Below are 16,949 nucleotides of genomic sequence, written 5' to 3'. Positions count from 1 at the left end.
ACACTGCACGCAACATGAAGACTGCGCTTGCGCGCTCGAAGCCTCAAGCTCCGCCCACAGCGCGGGGTGGGCGGGGCGTCGCAGAGGTCAGCTGACCCCGGCGGGCTCCGATCCTGAAGCTGAGAGCGGCTGTGGATCTTTGAGCTGGTGAGAATGAAGGGGGCTGGCGGCAGGTCCGGGCTTGGGGTCGGGACGGCAGGCGCACCCAGCCAAGTCTTTCCTACACCCTCTTCCAGCTCTGCACGGTCCCCGGCGCTGGTCCCCTCCTGGGGAGCCGGATCCTGGGTCTCAGCCCGGTCTGGCCAGGGATCCGATCCGGGACGGCCCCACTTCTCACCTGCGGGTCCCTCTCTTCCGGCCTCTTGGCTTTCCTGGACTGGGCGGCCTTGTTTTCCTTGCTCTGGGCGGGGGCCTCGCGGCGCTTGCCCCAGCTGCTGCCCTGTCATTATCCCTCCGAACCCGCAGAGTCACCGGAAGGAGTTAGGTTTGGAGGCCTGGAATGGGTAGGATCCCGGAGCCATTGAGCTCTCTTGCTTGACACATTCTCCCCAGCTCTGCAGGTAGGGGGGCCAGAGTCCACGCCAAGCTCACGGCAGGGTTTCAAGGAAGGTTGGTTAAAAATGTGCGCACGCACTGGGGAGGTAGAGGCAGGCGGATATCTGAGTTCAAGGCCAGCCTGGTCCATAGAGCTAATTTCAGGGCAGCCAGGGCTACACGAGAAACCCTGTCTCAAACAACCCCATCCCCACCGGCCCCGAAAAGAAACAAAGAAGTGTGTAGTTTCAGGTCTTGTTCACTTCGTGTATACTCCATGCCATGTGATCCAGGGGACTACAGCAAGAACAGATTACTGTTGACTGTGCTAGATGGGCTTTGCTGGGAAGCACCTCCCTGGCTGTGCTTGGAGTTGGAGAGGAAATAGGTGTTGTAGGAGATTGCCTCCCTGGTCAGCCTTTCTGGAGAATGTTATTAGCCCCAGTTCATAGACAGGGTCAGACAGGCAGACTCGCAGAAGGAGTCCAATAGGATGTGTGTCGGATAAACGAGAAGGCTTCTTAGGGTACAGTCTTACCTAGACTGCAAATTGGGGTGCCAGGTATTGCTCCCCAAATTGGCTATGCCACTATCATCCGCACCAGCCACTAAGACCAGGAAAGAACCTTCCATCTATCCTATGTCCCATGCTGGAGCTACCACAGTAAGCTAGCCAGTGACCGGAGGCACCCTTACCCCGACCCGCTGGCTGAGTCTGGGCGCCTGAGAGGCTGACTTAGGACTGAGAGTCTGGGTGTCCTGAAGAAACGAGCTGACTTGCTTCCTCTCCCTGCCCTGCTCACTGCAAGCTCAGCAGTCCGGATCCAGCCTAAGCTTTGTGAAGAGTCCAGGCCTCACTGGCCTAAGTAGGAACTAAGGTAAGGGAATGAGTCTGCCGCCTGGATGAGGAAACGCCCTCTTAGCTTGGTGACAAAAGGGGAAGCCTGGGCCATGGCAGCCTCTAGTCAAGCCTCTCCCATGGGGGTTTGACTCTCTTGCTTTCTGGCTGAATGGCCCTGGCAGATGACTTCCCTCTTGTGGTCTCAGTTTCCTCCACAGTATGTCAGGAGGGTCTATGAGAGTCAGGTGAGGACACAGTGTGTGGATACCAGTCAGGGCTGGAGAAGATGGCTCCAGCCAAGCCTTGCTTTCCCTACTCTCTCTAGGTTGTCACATACTCAGAGTGACCACAATAGGAACTCTGTGCAGGTGGCAAGGAACTGAGAGGACCCCTTTCTTCCTGCTCTTCCACCCAGCCATACTCTGGCTTGGGCTGTGGCTTCCTTGCAGGTAGGTATCCTGCATGTCTTTCAAGCTTTGGGAGAGGGGCGGCAGTATTCTATCCAGTTACCCGGGCAACCTTAGGAACCACCTTCTTAGCTCCACATGAACGATGCACTCCCTCCAGTGAGTTCTGGCCTCCAAGGCCTTGTCAGTAGAGCCTGATGGTGCAGGCCTGTAATCCCAACACTTAGATGTCTGAAGCAGGAGAATTGAAGGTTTAAAGGCCAGCTTGGACAATTTGTGAGACCCTGTCTTGAGATACAGAGGTTTTTTTGTTTTTTGTTTTTTTTCTTTTCTTCAGAGCTGGGGACCGAACCCAGGGCCTTGCGGTTGCTAGGCAAGCGCTCTACCACTGAGCTAAATCCCCAACCCCTAGATACAGAGTTTAAAAAGAAAAAAAAAAAAGCCGGGGATATAGAACAGTTGCTAACCTCCTAGGCAATACACAAAAAGTTCTAGATCTGACCTCCAAAACAAACAAACAAAATATTCCTAAATATTTGCACGTTGCATCAAAAGGTGCTGTTGGCCCAACCACTTTATGTGAGAGCTCATTTACCTTGCACAGCAGCTGTGTGACGTAGGGCCTGTTGTTATCCCCACTGTGCAGAGGACAGGACAGTAACTGACAGTCACAGGATCGTGAATGGGGCTAGACCTAAGGCTGAAGACCTTTTTATAGAACAAACCTTTGCCAGCCTCTGACCCCTTGCCCATGTTCATAAACCTGCACTTTCTTCCCCGCTGGGACCCTCCCTCTGCAGCCATGGTCTGGAGGACACTGGTCGCCAGCAACTTTTCCACCTGCCCCAATGGCTCTATCCAGTGGATCTGGGATGTGTTTGGTGAATGTGCCCAGGATGGCTGGGATGAGGCCAGCGTGGCCCTGGGCTTGGTCTCCATTTTCTGCTTTGCTGCGTCTACCTTTCCGTGAGTATGTGGCTGCGTGGCAGGAGTGGGATGGGGTTGGGGGATGGGGAAGGGGCAGGGCTTCGGGGGTTGGTGGGAGTTCATGCACTGTACCGGGTGTGGATAATCCAGTTTGACCGGCCGCTCATTGTCCTGTCGAGATCCCAAGGCAGATATACTCCCTGCCTGATCATATTCATTGATGTCCAGCTTGCTGTGAAGAAGGGAGGCTGCCTGGAATCTAGCACAGGCCAGACCTCATGTCGAATGATGTTGAGTGACCGTTTGTACCATATATTGAGCACCACTGTATTCCCTTTTCTACCATATGTTGAGCACCACTGTATTCCTAGCCTCGTGTCTAAGTGCTGGGGGAGTTTAACATCATTTAGCCTGTTGAAATGGGCAGCGAACCTTTCCCTGTCTCACAGGCGAGATGCGGGTCAGGACATGTACTCTGCATTGCTTGGCTGGCAAGACCTGGGCGAGGAGAATGGGAGGGGCTGGGATGCGTCCGTTATGGCCATGTTTTTAAAGTGAAGAAAGGCTGGCTGGTGGCAAAGCTGGCAGCGGTGGCTAAAGGGGCCTGAGTGTCCATGCTCAGTTCCATCACTTACCGGCTGTGGCCTTGCTCTGGGCCTCAGAGCTCATTCAGCCATTTGTGTACAAGTTGGGAAGCTGGCATGGAGCTCATGTCTGTTTGTGTGAAGCACGAGGAGAGCACCTGGCCACAAAGCAGAGGCACTGAGGGCCGCAGGCAGGAAGAACTTGAAGGTATGAGCCCCTAGCAGGCAGGAAGCAGCTGGCCAGGAGCAGCAGGAGTATGAGAGAAGCAACAGCTACTGTCATGCCTGACTCGGCATCGTGGGAGGGTGAGGAGGGCGGAAGTGACCTCAGGAACTCACCAAGGGCTCTATCATCTAACGCTGGCATCAGAGTTTTAAAAATTGTTCTTGGGCTTGTGCAGGCCTTTGATCCCAGCACTTAGGAGGCAGAAGCAGGTAGGTCTCTGAGTTCAAGGCCAGCCTGGTCTATAAATCGAGTTCTAGGACAGCCAGGGCTACACAAATAAACCCTGTCTCCAAAACCAAAAATAAACACCAACCACAAAAAAATTGCTCTTGGGGGGTTGGGGATTTAGCTCAGTGGTAGAGCGCTTGCCTAGTAAGCGCAAGGCCCTGGGTTCGGTCCCCAGCTCTGAAAAAAAAGAAAAAAAAATTGCTCTTGGGCTGGGGGAATGGCTCAGTGGTTAAGAGCATTTAATGCTTTTGCAGAGGACCTAGGCTTGGTTGCCAGCATAGTTCTTGCCCAGGATTCCAGTTTCAGAAGATCTGGAATCCTCTTCTGGCCTTTACAGATTTATTTTATGTATATGCGTACACTTTCTCTCTTCAGACACACCAGAAGAGGGCATCAGATCTCATTACAGATGATTGTGAGCCACCATGTGGTTGCTGGGAATTGAACTCAGGACCTCTGGAAGAGCAGTCAGTGCTCTTAACCACTGAGCCATCTCTCCAGCCCCTAAAAATAAATCTTTAAAAAAAAAAATGTTTGCTTGTTCATGAGGGAGATCACTCAGGGTAAAGTGCTTGCTACACAAGCTTGTGGATCTTAGTTTGAACCCCCAGAACCCACATAAAGATGGATGCAGTAATGTCTGTCTATAACCCCAGTGTGGACCAGCTGGCCTGGTGTATGCAGCTGTCAAACAAGGTTGCCCTCTGACCCCCACATGAATACTGTGATTCCTGTAGATCAATTCCCTACGCACCCCCCACCCTCACTCTTTACAGCTCCTTGGAGGCTGAGACAGGAGGATCATGAGTTCAAGGCCAACCTGGGCTATCCAGGGAAACCTTGTAACCCTGAGCTCCTGATCTTCCAGCCCGGACCCCTCAGTTGCTGGGATCCCGTGTAGGCCACCACTCCCTTGCTGTCTTTCTGATTTCTTTTAAGGAAACGTTTATCTTACATGTTTGACTATTTTGCTCGCATGTATGAAAGGGCAGCACATGTGGATACTTGGTGCCTGTAGCGGGTGTTGGGATCCTTTGGGGCCGTAGTTTATGGATAACTGTGGGCCTCTGTGTGCTGCGAACTGAATCTGGGTCTTTTGCATGAGCAACAGGCACTCTTAACTGTAGAAATATCTCTCTGGTCTTATGAGTTTTACTTAAAAACTTATTTATCATTAATTATTTTGTTTGTTTGTTTTTGAGATGGGGTCTCACTATCTTGTCTCAGCAGCCCGAAACTCAGTATGTAGACCAGGCTGTCCTCAAATTTTATAGGGATCTGCCTGCCTCTGCACCCTGAGTGCTGGGATTAAAGTCTGGCGGCACTGCACCTGGTTCTGAGTTTCTTTTTCTAAGTTAAATTTTGAAGTTTTATATATATATACATATATATATATGTATATATATATATGCATATATATATGCATGCTATGCATGTGCACACATGTGTACGATGCCGGGTTTAGGCAGTGCTGGGTATTGAACCCTGGGCTTCACCGTGCTAGGCAGGCACTCTGTCCTCTGTGTTGCATCCCAACCCTTTCTGAGTTTTATTTTTATCATCTGTTATCTGAATGTATACAGATGGCTAGAATTAAAAGTTGAGGCCAGGCTAAATGGCACTTGCCCTGCAAGTCTGACAATCTGAGCTGGGTCCCCAGAAAACACTCCAGGTGGCGGGAAAGAACTGTCCTCTGACCACCACACGTGTGCAGTGCCACACGCATGCCCCCAGTTATAAAGGATTGCTTTAAAAAGTTGGGGAGCCGGGGGTGTGGTGTAGCTCTGACCTAGCACATGTGAAGCTCTGGGTTCTAATCTAGGACCCGGGGTCGTGTGGGGGAGCAAGACTGGAGATCCAGGTGTGGAGATGTATGACGAGAATCCTCACAAACTTCTGGCCAGGGCGACTCTGAGCAGTGACAGCTCCATGCCCATCTGTCCCCAGTGTGTGGTGTCCTAACAGAGCTAACCTTTCTTGTTTTGGGACTTGAAGAATCATTGTCCAAACCCTGGGCTCTCAGCAGTAGCTGCAGCGGGGGCAAGAGCAGCTCACTTTACATTTGGCTTCATACAACCTGGCCACAGCATGAAGGGCCTTAGGGGAACAGTCTGGGGACCAAAAGCCTGTGAAACAGAACTACAGGCTTCTCGTCACCCTTCTCATCTGTGCCCAGAGAATGACCAGGCTGTAGGTCTATGTCTTATCATCAGTGGCTCCTGAGAACAGGGCCCGGCCGGTCCTCAGACTGCCACCACCCCAGATTTTTAAAAAGAAGCCGAGATGCTTCTCAGGGCCAGGCATAGGCTTCAGGAGCCTATATACACCCTCCATCCCTTCTGGAAGACCTCAGGGGGCAGTGGGAGAGAATGTAAGTAAGGCTGTGGATCTGTCTGGAAAGAGACACAGCTGCTGTGCCCCTGGGCTGGCAGGGGTCCCGATGGTAAAATTCCTCCAGAGATCAAAGAAACCCTCTGAAGTCCTGGGTACCAACCTGAGGATGAGCACTGGGCCGTCTCCTGCCCACCGAGGCTCTGGTCACACTCTTACCAAGTCTTAGTGGCCTTCTTAGGCCACAGCCTCTGAACTTGTGACCCCTCCTCTTCCACAGCCAGTACATCAAAGCCTGCAAGACAGGCAACATGGACCAGGCCCTGTCACTGTGGTTCCTGCTGGGCTGGATCGGTGGAGACTCCTGCAACCTCATTGGTTCCTTTCTGGCAGACCAGCTACCCCTGCAGGTGGGCGGGGCCCAGGCACAGTAGGGCAGCTAAAAGGACAAATAGGAATAGCTGTGGGAGGAGAGGCTGGGGCTCCAGGTGCCCCATGGCACCTTCCTATTCTGATTTCCATATAAGCATATCCCAGCGCAGGGACCTGTGGCTCTGAGGGTTGTGGGCCCAGGTAGATTTTCTGATTTGGGGACCCTCAGAGTAGCAAGTGGGGTTTCCGTGGGAAACACAGACATCGTTATTTTGTGGCCAGCAGAACTGGGGTCAGTCAGGAAGGCCGGAGCTACTCTGTCTCAATGGCACTGGCCACGGATGCTTTGTCGATGGCCAAGGCCGGACCCTTTGTCCATTGTCCACCCGCTTCCGCATTGGCTGCGGTGGGAACAGGAGAGCTTCTGTTCGGTTGAAGAAACGGAATCCAAGAGGTGAACCAGTGCCCCGTTCTCCTTCTCTCTCAGACCTACACGGCTGTGTATTATGTCCTGGCCGACCTTTTGATGCTGACACTGTACTTCCACTACAAGTTCAAGAAGCAGCCCTCTCTGTGTGAGTGCGGGGGTCACCTGGGGTCGGGCTCAGCTGCCCCGGGGAAGCCTGGGACCTGAGGCCTAGCAGGCCGAGATGGAGACACGTATACATCAAGCCACAGGGAGGAGACTCCACGGCTGAGTGCTGACCCCCCTGCCCTGACTGCCTTTCCTTTGCATCCCTAGGGGAAGGGTAGTATTGTATGCCCATTCTACAGATGAAGGACTGGAGCTCAGAGAGGCTAGGTCACTCGTCCAAGGTCACACAGCTATGAGAAGCAAGGCTGGGACTCCCATCCCGGGTTGTCTGCTGTCACCCAGATATTTAATCTTGGCTTCTCTCCTGCCTCAATCCAGTGTCTGCCCCAATCAATTCTGTGCTCTTGTTCATCTTGGGGACGGTGTGCATCACACCACTGTTGAGCAGCACTGATCCTGTGGCTGTCCCCAGGGAAGGCTTCAGGGGGCGGACGCTCCTGTCTGTGGAGCCAGGCAATAAGGTAGGTGGTAGGTAGGAAGGAGATGGGTCTGTCGTGGTAGCGTGGGTGGGCTGGCTCGCCTTCCCCTGTATGATCACATAGACGTTAAGTTGTGGGGGCTACTCTTCTGTTTGGAGAGACCGCCCCCCTCCCAAGACTCCCACCAGGTACTGAGTGCCCCCTTCCACCCTCTCAGCCCTTCACAAAGAAGGAGGTCGTCGGTTTTGTCATTGGCTCCGCCTCCAGCGTGCTGTACCTGCTCTCAAGGCTGCCGCAGATTCGCACCAATGTGAGCTTTCCGTGGGGGTGGGGGTCGGTCACATGGAGGAGGGCTGCCAGGTTAAGCAGAGGTGTGGTTTAGGAGTTTCGTTCAGGTCTAGACCGCAGCAGCTGTTGACATGGGTAAAGTCACCCAGCTGGCTGCGCCTCTTTCTGCCTCTGGGAAATTGGCCCCTTGACAACTTTCATGGAGACATGCATGAGACCGTGTCTAAGCTGAGAAACCAGAGTGGACAGGAAGTGATGAGGACCCCTACTGGAGGTTTGCCCGGCAGGAGTCCATGAGGGCCACAGCCAGGGGCCAGCAGGCATATGCGGCTGTGATGTCTGTGGCCCTGGGAGAAGTGCTTGGAGTTGGGATTTGAAGTTGGCCATGGATAGGGCTGTTTTGAGTGCATTGGGCACGCAATGAAAGACCAGCTAGGAGTATGAATCACAGAGGCACACACGGACTGTTCCAAACCAGAGAGATAAGAACCCTCTCTGATTCTGGGGACAGGGGCTCGCTCTGTAGCCCAGACTGATCCCTAACTGGCTGTGTAGCTAAGGTTTGGCCTTGAACTCATGATCCTCCTGCCTCAGCCTCCCAAGGACTGGGATTGTAGACAAGAACTCTCTTTGGGGTCTCTCACTCAGCCCCTTCCCCCACAGTTCGTACGGCAGTCAACCCAAGGCATTTCCTACTCGCTGTTTGCACTGGTGATGCTGGGGAACACGCTATATGGGCTCAGTGTGCTGCTCAAAAACCCCGAGGTGGGCCAGAGTGAGGGCAGCTATCTGCTGCACCACCTGCCCTGGCTCGTGGGCAGCCTGGGAGTGCTCCTGCTTGACACCATTGTATCCTTCAAAGCGTGTGATGATGGCAGTGGGCAAGGCAGCCTCTGCTTCAGCATGCATATCCCGGCCAGCCCACCCCTCTGTCTACACAGACAGGTAGCCATCTGTCCATTAGCTCATTCACCTGTCATCCTTGTGTCCTTTCATCTACAGTCCAGCCTTTAACCTTATGTGCCCATGCAACCTCATCCACCCATCCATCCATTTATCCCACCCACCCATCCAGTCATCTCCCTACCCACCCACCCATCCACCCACCCACCCATCCACCCACCCACCCATCCACCCACCCACCCACCCATCCACCCATCCATCCATCCACCCCCCCATCCATCCATCCACCCACCCACCCACCCACCCACCCACCCTCCATCCATCCACCCACCCACCCACCCACCCACTGATCCATCCATTCATCCATCTACCATCCATCCATCTATCCACCCATCTGTCACCCACTTAGTCATCTATCCATCCATCTACCCATCCGTCCATCTGTTTGTCCATCCGCCCTTCTACCCATCCATTGTGGATGGACCTAGCCAGGACCAGCATCATCAGTGAGCAAGAACAGGATGTGCACTGGGTTTTGGGGTAGTTACTTAACTTCAGCGGCACCCAGTGCTGTGGAGTGAATCACTACTGGACCGTCCTGGTTTGGGGGAAACAGAGGCCTCAACAGGTGTCATCGCACCTAGGTCGAGGGAGAAGTTATTCAGGCACAAGGGAGCAGAGTCCAGGCACAGCTTGTGCAAAGGTCCTGAGGAACGGAAAAGTGAGTGCAGCCAGTGAAATCGTGAAGACTAGCATGAGTGGGCGTCCCTCCTATTCTCCACTTCTACTCTGATGACAAGGGTAAACCCATCAAGGAGGGACTTAGGGTGGTAGGAGAGCAAGGCGGAACAGGGAGAACGACAGCATGTCCAGCCAGTGTGCCTGCTGTGCCTTAACACTGTCCTCAGATCTCCATCCAGTTCCTGGTGTACAGAAGCCATGATGCTGATGCTGCCTCAGAGCGAGAGCCGCTCCTCCCAAGCTGACCCCACAGCTGCCCTCCCAGGAAGGAGTGATACTGCCGCCACTGGACTGGGCCTAGGAGGTGGCCTGGGACTCTGGGCCTGGCTGCCTCCCCTCCACACCTGGCCTTCAGACAGGTCTAGAGTTGGCACAGGTCTGGAGTTGGCGTGTGCTATGCCGGGACATACCTCTCAGGTATATGACAGCTGTCCGAGGAGCCTCTAGGGCACCCCAGAAGACGGTGTGGCCTCCTCCCAATCAAACTACCTCAATCTGACTATGTACTCCTGGCTACATCATAGCTGGGGGACCCAGGGTTGTCCCTCTGACTGGGCACAACCTAGTAAATAGTACCTTCCAGCTGGGCCTGTTTCTGCTGCTCCTTCCCATGGTGCTTGAGGTCTAGGCAGGGATCCAGGGCAAGCCCATCCTGATAGGGGGGGCACGTGCAGCCTCCCTGGCCCTTGGCATCCTAACTTGTATCCTTCTGTCCTCTTGTACACAGACCCTACCTGGTGTGGGACACCAGTGGTCTCTCTGTTCCTGGGGCTCTGGGAGAAGCAGATAACCAAGGGCAGGCTTTGGTTGAGCATCACCAGAGGCCTGGCATGACCATGTGACCGCCCCCTCTGTCCTTGCCCAGGCCGTGTAGGGTGAGGCAGCTAGCCCAAAGCGAGGCATGTAGTCAAGTGTCTCATACAGTCAGAGCTCAGTGATGGTCGCTGAAGTGGAGAAGAGGGGAAGACTGGTGCCTTTCTGAGGAAGGCAGAGACTAGAAGCACAGGTGGAAAACAAGGCCAGCAGGAGACGGGTGACGGGGGCAGAGAGGAAGGGAGGAAGATTGGTCTCAGCGGTCTTTGTTACAACACCTTTAGGGGACAGAGGACCAGCCTCCTCTCCTGCTAGCCTCAGCTTACTGATACATTATTGTAGGTCCAGAAAGTCAGATGCAGGGCCAGGGGGCTGCCTGCCAGAGACAAACAGGGCAGCCGCCTCAGTGCTTTTTGTAGCTTCTCTGTCCATAGCTGAGGAGAAGATCCTGGCACAGACCCAGGCAAGGCATATGGTGCTCCCGGTCCCTGCTCTTAACCCACTGCTGGCTTCAGGTGATCTTTGCAGCTCATGCCGTCCTGGGACTTGGCTCTAGGCTAGTTTCCTAGGGCCAGATGGCACCTTTCCAAATCCTGAAGATCTGGGGCCTCAGTGTGGTACAGGACCCCAGGTGCACGGGCAGGACAACATGAAATGCCAGCCCTGTCTGAGCTCTCCTGGGTCTGTCAGGCGGAGCGACAACCCTTCATGGGGGAGTCGTGCTTTGCCCACAGGAATTCCTGTCTGACAGAGGAGGTGGTCTCAGGAAGGTTGCAGTTCCTCTAAACCTCAGTTCCTCCTCTCTTCTGGAGGCTCGCTCCAGTACTCCAAGGAGGGGTCAGAGTAGGGAGCTTGCAGAACCTGGTGGCCTGGTTATTTTATTTGCTAGGTGAGAGGATCGTAAGCCTGTCTCAGCTACCCTGAGCCTTGCGACTTAGGCCAGCTCCCTAAGTCTGTTTCCCTCTCCCACACCACCAAAACCTGACCTGTATGAGTTGTACTTTTGGTTTTATGTCCCGGCATCTGGCATATGGATGAAGAAATGGGGACTACATTACCGTCCCCATCTAAGGGGATGTAGCTGCCTCGTACCCGCTCGGGGACGGCTGGCTTGACTGAAAGGACCCTGCTGTCATGATGGCCCCATTGCTGCTGAAGTCTAGAAACTCCACAGCTGGCTTCTCCTTGGCCCCACACTTCTTGCTTTTTGCAGGTCAAGGAGTCGGGCATGGGGAGGGGGTGCGGGTTAGCCTGAGGATACAAAAGGCTCCTTGGGCCTTTCCTCAGCCTCGTGTATGGACATTTTGGTTCAGGCCAGGCTCAGCTGCAGAAATGGAAATACGGAAATATGTGTACAAGTCACTCATAGGGAGGAGGGGAGGAGGCTGGACCACTCATAGGGAGGAGGTTGGACCACATGCCTGCAAGTGGTTACAGGGTCTTACTGTAGCTCATATCAGCATGAAATTGTGGAAATCTCTTGCCTCTGCTTCTGAGTGCAGGGACTACATATGGGTGTATGTCGTCGTGCCTGGCTGTAAGACACCCTGTAGGAAAACCCCTCTCCCGGTGCCTGGCCCTCTACAGTGTTCACAAGGCTTTGCCTCTTCTTAAGTCGGGAGGCAGGAGAAGCTGGAGGCAGAAGAGCTGGGCCTGGCTAGGCTAGGGGGTCTCTGGTATTTATCAGACATGGGGATTGATCTCTCTCGAGCCCTCGCCTTGACCCCCAACTAGGACAGTATGGCCTCCGGGTCTCATCCAGGAAGGGGAGCAGTCCCAAATCATCCTCCTCCATCCCTTTTGTCTGAGTCAGCTTCATGGCTTCCCAGGGAAGCAAGCAGGTGTGGGCTCTAACAGGAAGGCTTGAAGCTGCTACCTCATGGCAGGGACTGCCTTCCCCACAGGTTCCTTGGGCTCCGGTGGTAGGTTCCCAGCCCATCTTCCAGCCCTTCCCAACAACTACCCCCAACTCCAAACCCCAGTTAGACAATTGGGCAAAGAGCATCAGCCCATATACCACTTTGTCCCCAGGATACAGTAGATGCTCTCTGGAGGCTCTGGCAGAGGTGGAGACCGTCATGTCACTAGCAAGCACAGTAGGACTTAACAGGGTGGTGTGTGAATTAGAGCTGGCTTCATTGTTTGGAAAGATGTCATGGTACCTGTCCAGTATTAACGTTTGAATGAGGTGTGAGAATATAAGTATCTCTTGCACACTCCTGTGCGTGCACAAGCCAGAGTATGCAAAGGCTGACTGGGTAGGAGGGGCTGTTAGTGAACGGCTGAAGAAAGACATCACTTGCCGGACAGCCAGAGGGATACATCTACATGGGGATAATACTTAACCCAGAGAGCATTTGTCCAGCCCATTTTCCAAATTGGAAAGTTTCACAAAAGAGGCAGAGATAAGGACAGGAGAGTGTATCTACCCAGAGACATTCTAAATGACACAAAGTAACAAGTAGGACTTTGGGTGCAGCTCAGGGTAGAACTTGCCTAGTATGCATGAGGTCTTAGCTTCAATCTCCAGGACGGCAAAAAATGGTGTGGTGGTGCATCCCAGCACTCAGGAGGTAGAGGCAAGAAGATGAGCTCAAAGCTATCCTGAGCTATATTGTGAGGGTAGCCTAGGCTACATGAGTTTCTGTCTTAAAAACAACAAAATCCTAGAAAATAGTAAGTTGAAATAAGACTGAAAAACATCAATGTAGATAGATTCCAGAGTTCTGTGGGTTTATATGAGATGTTTATATTCTACGTTTTATGGTTTATAAAAATAATTATTGAAAACCAAGTTTGGTCAGGGCTGGGGATGTCTTGTTGGTTAAGAACATCTCGTTCTTGGATCTCGTTCCCAGCACACACATCAGGCAGCTCACACAGCTGCTGGCAACTCCAGCTCTAGGTGATCTGAGAACTGTCCTCCCCAATAAGAAAGAAATAAAAAAGAAAAGAAAACCAAGCTTGGTGGCATTGGTGGCACAGGCCTCTGATTTCAGCATTGGGAAGGCAGAGGCAGGAAGAACACACTGAAGGATAGCCTGGGCTACGAAGCAAGTAAAAGGCCAGCCTGGGAAACTTAGCAGACCCTTTCTCAAAGTTTACTGAGTACAGTAAGGAGACACAAAACTTTATATAGAGCAAGAAAAAAAAAATAGCACACCTGGGCAACTATCTGTGCACCTCAGGCTGACCTTGAAGTCTAAGGTAGCCGAGGATGATCCTGCCTCCACCTCCCAGGTGCTGGGATTCCAGGCTTGCACCATCATACCCCGCTCTGCAGTCTATCTTGGTGTATCTTGATTATTGAGAACTCTACCCTGGCACCCCACAGCGCCAGGGTAGAGCAGGCTCGGACAATTGAGAGTTTGCTCTCTAGTGACTTAAGCATGTTACGTTGCACGTATGCCCAGGTCCCAAAGAGAGGCAGCCCATACTGTAAAGCTTGTCCCGCAGTCAAATGAGGTGTCTTCCTAACTCACAAGTAGCCCTACACAGATATCCCACCCATTGGGAGCTAAACAACGTGGCTGGTGTAGTGGCACAGGCCCTTAATCCCAGCACCCAGAGGCAGGCTGATCTCTATGAGTTCAAGGCCAGCCTGGTCTACATGGTGAGTTCCAGACCAGCAGGGCTATGTAGTGAAACCCTGTCTTGAAAACAAACAGACAAGACATAAACAACTGTACGGTGGCATTGAGTGCCAGCCTGTGTAGATCCCCGGTGGGAGCCTCAGCCTGTGTAGATTCCCGGTGGGAGCCTCAGCCTGTGTAGGTCCCTGGTGGGAGCCTCAGCCTGTGTAGATCCCCGGTGGGAGCCTCAGCCTGTGTAGATCCCCGGTGGGAGCCTCAGCCTGTGTAGATTCCCGGTGGGAGCCTCAGCCTGTGTAGGTCCCTGGTGGGAGCCTCAGCCTGTGTAGATCCCCGGTGGGAGCCTCAGCCTGTGTAGATCCCCGGTGGGAGCCTCAGCCTGTGTAGATCCCCGGTGGGAGCCTCAGCCTGTGTAGATCCCCGGTGGGAGCCTCAGCCTGTGTAGATTCCCGGTGGGAGCCTCAGCCTGTGTAGGTCCCCGGTGGGAGCCTCAGCCTGTGTAGATTCCCGGTGGGAGCCTCAGCCTGTGTAGGTCCCCGGTGGGAGCCTCAGCCTGTGTAGATCCCCGGTGGGAGCCTCAGCCTGTGTAGATCCCCGGTGGGAGCCTGTCGAGTGTTTCCTGCAGTTCTCGGCTGTCTTGCCTGCTGCTGCTGTTCCATTGTGTGTCTAATAAACTATCTCTTGCCCTTTTGTCTTGGTGAATTCTTTCAGTCTGCACATCACCAGTCTGTCAGCACCATTCCTTGTATGGTAGGGAAGAGGCACTACCATGTATGTGTGGTTCCAAGGCTATGTGGGGATGGCGCAGTAAAAAGATTGTCCTGGGCATCGAAATCCTGAGCCTACGCTGAGGCTGTGTGTGTGTGTGTGTGTGTGTGTGTGTGTGTGTGTGTGTGTGTATGCGCGCGCGCGCGTGTGCATGCATGTGCATGTGTGTCAGCACAGGGCCTGCTTTGATGTCCTTAGTCACTGGGCTATTGAATGAGGGAATCTTGAGTCAGGAAGTCCAGGGCCTCAGAGATTGGGGCCATTATATGTAAGAATTGAATTCAGCCTGCCTCTGGGTAGAGCTTAGACCAAGCAGACTGGTGACCTAGGACTTCTGCCATGGATTTCTTGTCCAGGCTCCTTCCTGTTCTGTGAACAGACACCAGAGGTACCTAGTGGATAACTAGAGAGCCTGTGGGACATGCTACTAGCTGACAAGAACCCATGAACCCAGATAGTCAATCTTTTTGGGGCAAAAGGGTGTCTTTTTTTAAGATAGGTTTTATTATGTACCTCTGGCTGGCTTGAAACTTGTAACATAAGACCAGGTTGGCCTTATGTTAAACTCACAGCTCCACCTACTTTTTCCTCCCAAGTGAGTGCTGGGAGGGACAGGATCTCACTACAGGGCCTTTATTATGTGTATGTTTTTTGAGACTGGGTTTCTCTGTATAGCCTTAGTGCCTACGTCTGCCCTTGAACTTTTAATTTTAAAACTTTTATTTATGTATACGAGTACACTGTAGCTGTCTTCAGACACAGCAGAAGAGAGCATCAGATCCCATTACAGATGGTTGTGAGCCACCATGTAGTTGCTGGGATTTGAACTCAGGACCTCTGGAAGAGCAGCCAGTGCTCTTAACTGCTGAGCCATGTTTCCAGCTCAACCTTGGACTTTTAAATCGACATGCAAGAATGTCTTCCCTACCTGTATGTCTGGCAACCCCAAGCGTGTAGAGCGCCCAGAGACCAGAATATGGCATTGGATCCCCTGGAACAAGATAGCTCTGAGCCACCCATTGTGTCAGAGCTGGGAGTCAAACTTGGGTCCTTTGAGAGCAGCCAGTGCTTTTAACCACTTAACTGTCTCTCCATCCTTGAGGGCCTTGGGATTTCCCCAGAGCTGTTTGCAGCCTGGGACAGCACTCTATCTTTTCTCCCAGGTCTTCCCTTTTCTTAAGAATGTCCTAGGTGCTCTGCCAGCTGCCATGGCTCTCCCACTGAAGCAGTGACAAGGAACAAAGGCGTGGCCTTGCAGTGCAGAGGGCCATGGCTACAAGCACTCTTTGGTTTGTCTCATGCTGTCCCTTAGCTAGGCATCCCCACTGCATAGAGGGATTATAGAGGCCTGCCCGCCCCACTCACAGCCCACAGAAAGGTTTTTGGGCAAGGCCCAGCTTTTCAATGATCTTTAAAGACTGCTTTATTAAGGTAAACAAAAGCCAAAACTCTAGTTGATTTGTGCCTGTTTGCTGTTCCCCACTCCTCAAAGCAGCTAAATGTACACAGCACTGAGAGTAACAGAGTATGTGTGTGCTCGCCCATGCTCACACTGAAAGTAACAGAGTATGTGTGTGCTCGCCCATGCTCACACTGAGAGTAACAGAGTATGTGTGTGCTCGCCCATGCTCACACTGAGAGTAACAGAGTATGTGTGTGCTCGCCCATGCTCACACTGTTTAGATCTCCCATGCTCACACTGTTCACTCCCCAGCATCTCTTACTTGGTGCCTATTTTTATGATCTCTGTGCGTGCATGTGCGCATGTGCACACACATGCACGCACCAGTCAGTTCTCTCCTCTGTGTGTGTTCCTAGGATTGAACTCAAGCCACTAGTCTTGGTGGCACGTACCCTTGGTGGCAGGCAGCGTTTCCCTGGCTTTTTTTTAGTATTCTGAGACAGTCTCACTATGTACGCCAAGCAGGCCTGGAAGTTCCTATAAAGACTAGGCTGGCCTTGAATTTGGGCCAACCCTCCTGTTACTACCTTCCTGGTTCTGTAGTTACAGTGCATGCCACACACCCTGTTTTCTTTTTCAGTTGAGACAACATGGCTATGTAGTCTGGGCCAGCCTCAAGCTCAGTCCTCCTGCCTCAGCTTCAATGTCTCTATTACAGGTCTGAGTCACGACACCTGGCCTGCTCTTTCTTGGTCTCCCATGGGAGACTTCACACAGTACTTCACATAGGACCAAATAAGAAACCAGGACTGAGTCGGGGACATCACCAACACGGGTGGCAAGCATGCAACCGTCGCAGCCAGGGGGATGACCAGCCTGCCTGGAAGGGATTAGCGGGCGCTGGGCCCTCCTCAGTCCCCAGGGAAGGCCATGCACGTCTGGAGAGAGGCAGGTGAGCAAGAACGCACGGCCAGCACTGA

General features: G+C 53.0%; 1 protein-coding gene across 7 annotated transcripts; it reads left to right on the top strand.

Annotated features, from left to right (window-relative positions):
- The first annotated feature begins 14 nt into the window (after positions 1 to 14).
- Slc66a1 (solute carrier family 66 member 1) lies at positions 15 to 14,489 on the top strand. Of its 7 annotated transcripts, none has more exons than XM_017593523.3 (9): positions 15 to 147; positions 1,701 to 1,824; positions 2,583 to 2,752; positions 6,359 to 6,488; positions 6,938 to 7,025; positions 7,364 to 7,506; positions 7,682 to 7,774; positions 8,416 to 8,601; positions 9,564 to 14,489. In XM_017593523.3, the coding sequence occupies exons 3-9, from the start codon at positions 2,631 to 2,633 to the stop codon at positions 9,639 to 9,641; spliced, it is 840 nt and encodes a 279-aa protein (XP_017449012.1). In that variant the 5' UTR covers positions 15 to 147; positions 1,701 to 1,824; positions 2,583 to 2,630; the 3' UTR covers positions 9,642 to 14,489. The 7 variants fall into 7 exon arrangements, 6 of the variants coding, with proteins under 6 accessions (XP_017449012.1, NP_001386162.1, NP_001386161.1 ...); NR_174173.1 differs by having other exon boundaries at positions 100 to 147; positions 2,583 to 2,748; positions 6,938 to 7,023; positions 9,564 to 9,983; NM_001399233.1 differs by having other exon boundaries at positions 100 to 147; positions 2,583 to 2,748; positions 9,564 to 9,983.
- The last annotated feature ends 2,460 nt before the right edge of the window (positions 14,490 to 16,949 follow it).

This window comes from Rattus norvegicus, chromosome 5, assembly GCF_036323735.1.
Source record: "Rattus norvegicus strain BN/NHsdMcwi chromosome 5, GRCr8, whole genome shotgun sequence".
Taxonomy (NCBI): Eukaryota; Metazoa; Chordata; class Mammalia; order Rodentia; family Muridae; genus Rattus; species Rattus norvegicus.
This window is presented reverse-complemented; position numbering and strand designations above follow the sequence as displayed.

Excerpts from the sequence above, each read along its gene's own strand:
- Slc66a1 (NM_001399232.1), top strand. The coding sequence starts at position 2,585 with ATGGTCTGGAGGACACTGGTCGCCAGCAACTTTTCCACCTGCCCCAAT. Across the intron at positions 6,489-6,937 it reads CAGACCAGCTACCCCTGCAG|ACCTACACGGCTGTGTATTA; the intron begins GTGGGCGGGGCC and ends CTTCTCTCTCAG. Across the intron at positions 7,507-7,681 it reads CTGTGGAGCCAGGCAATAAG|CCCTTCACAAAGAAGGAGGT; the intron begins GTAGGTGGTAGG and ends CCACCCTCTCAG.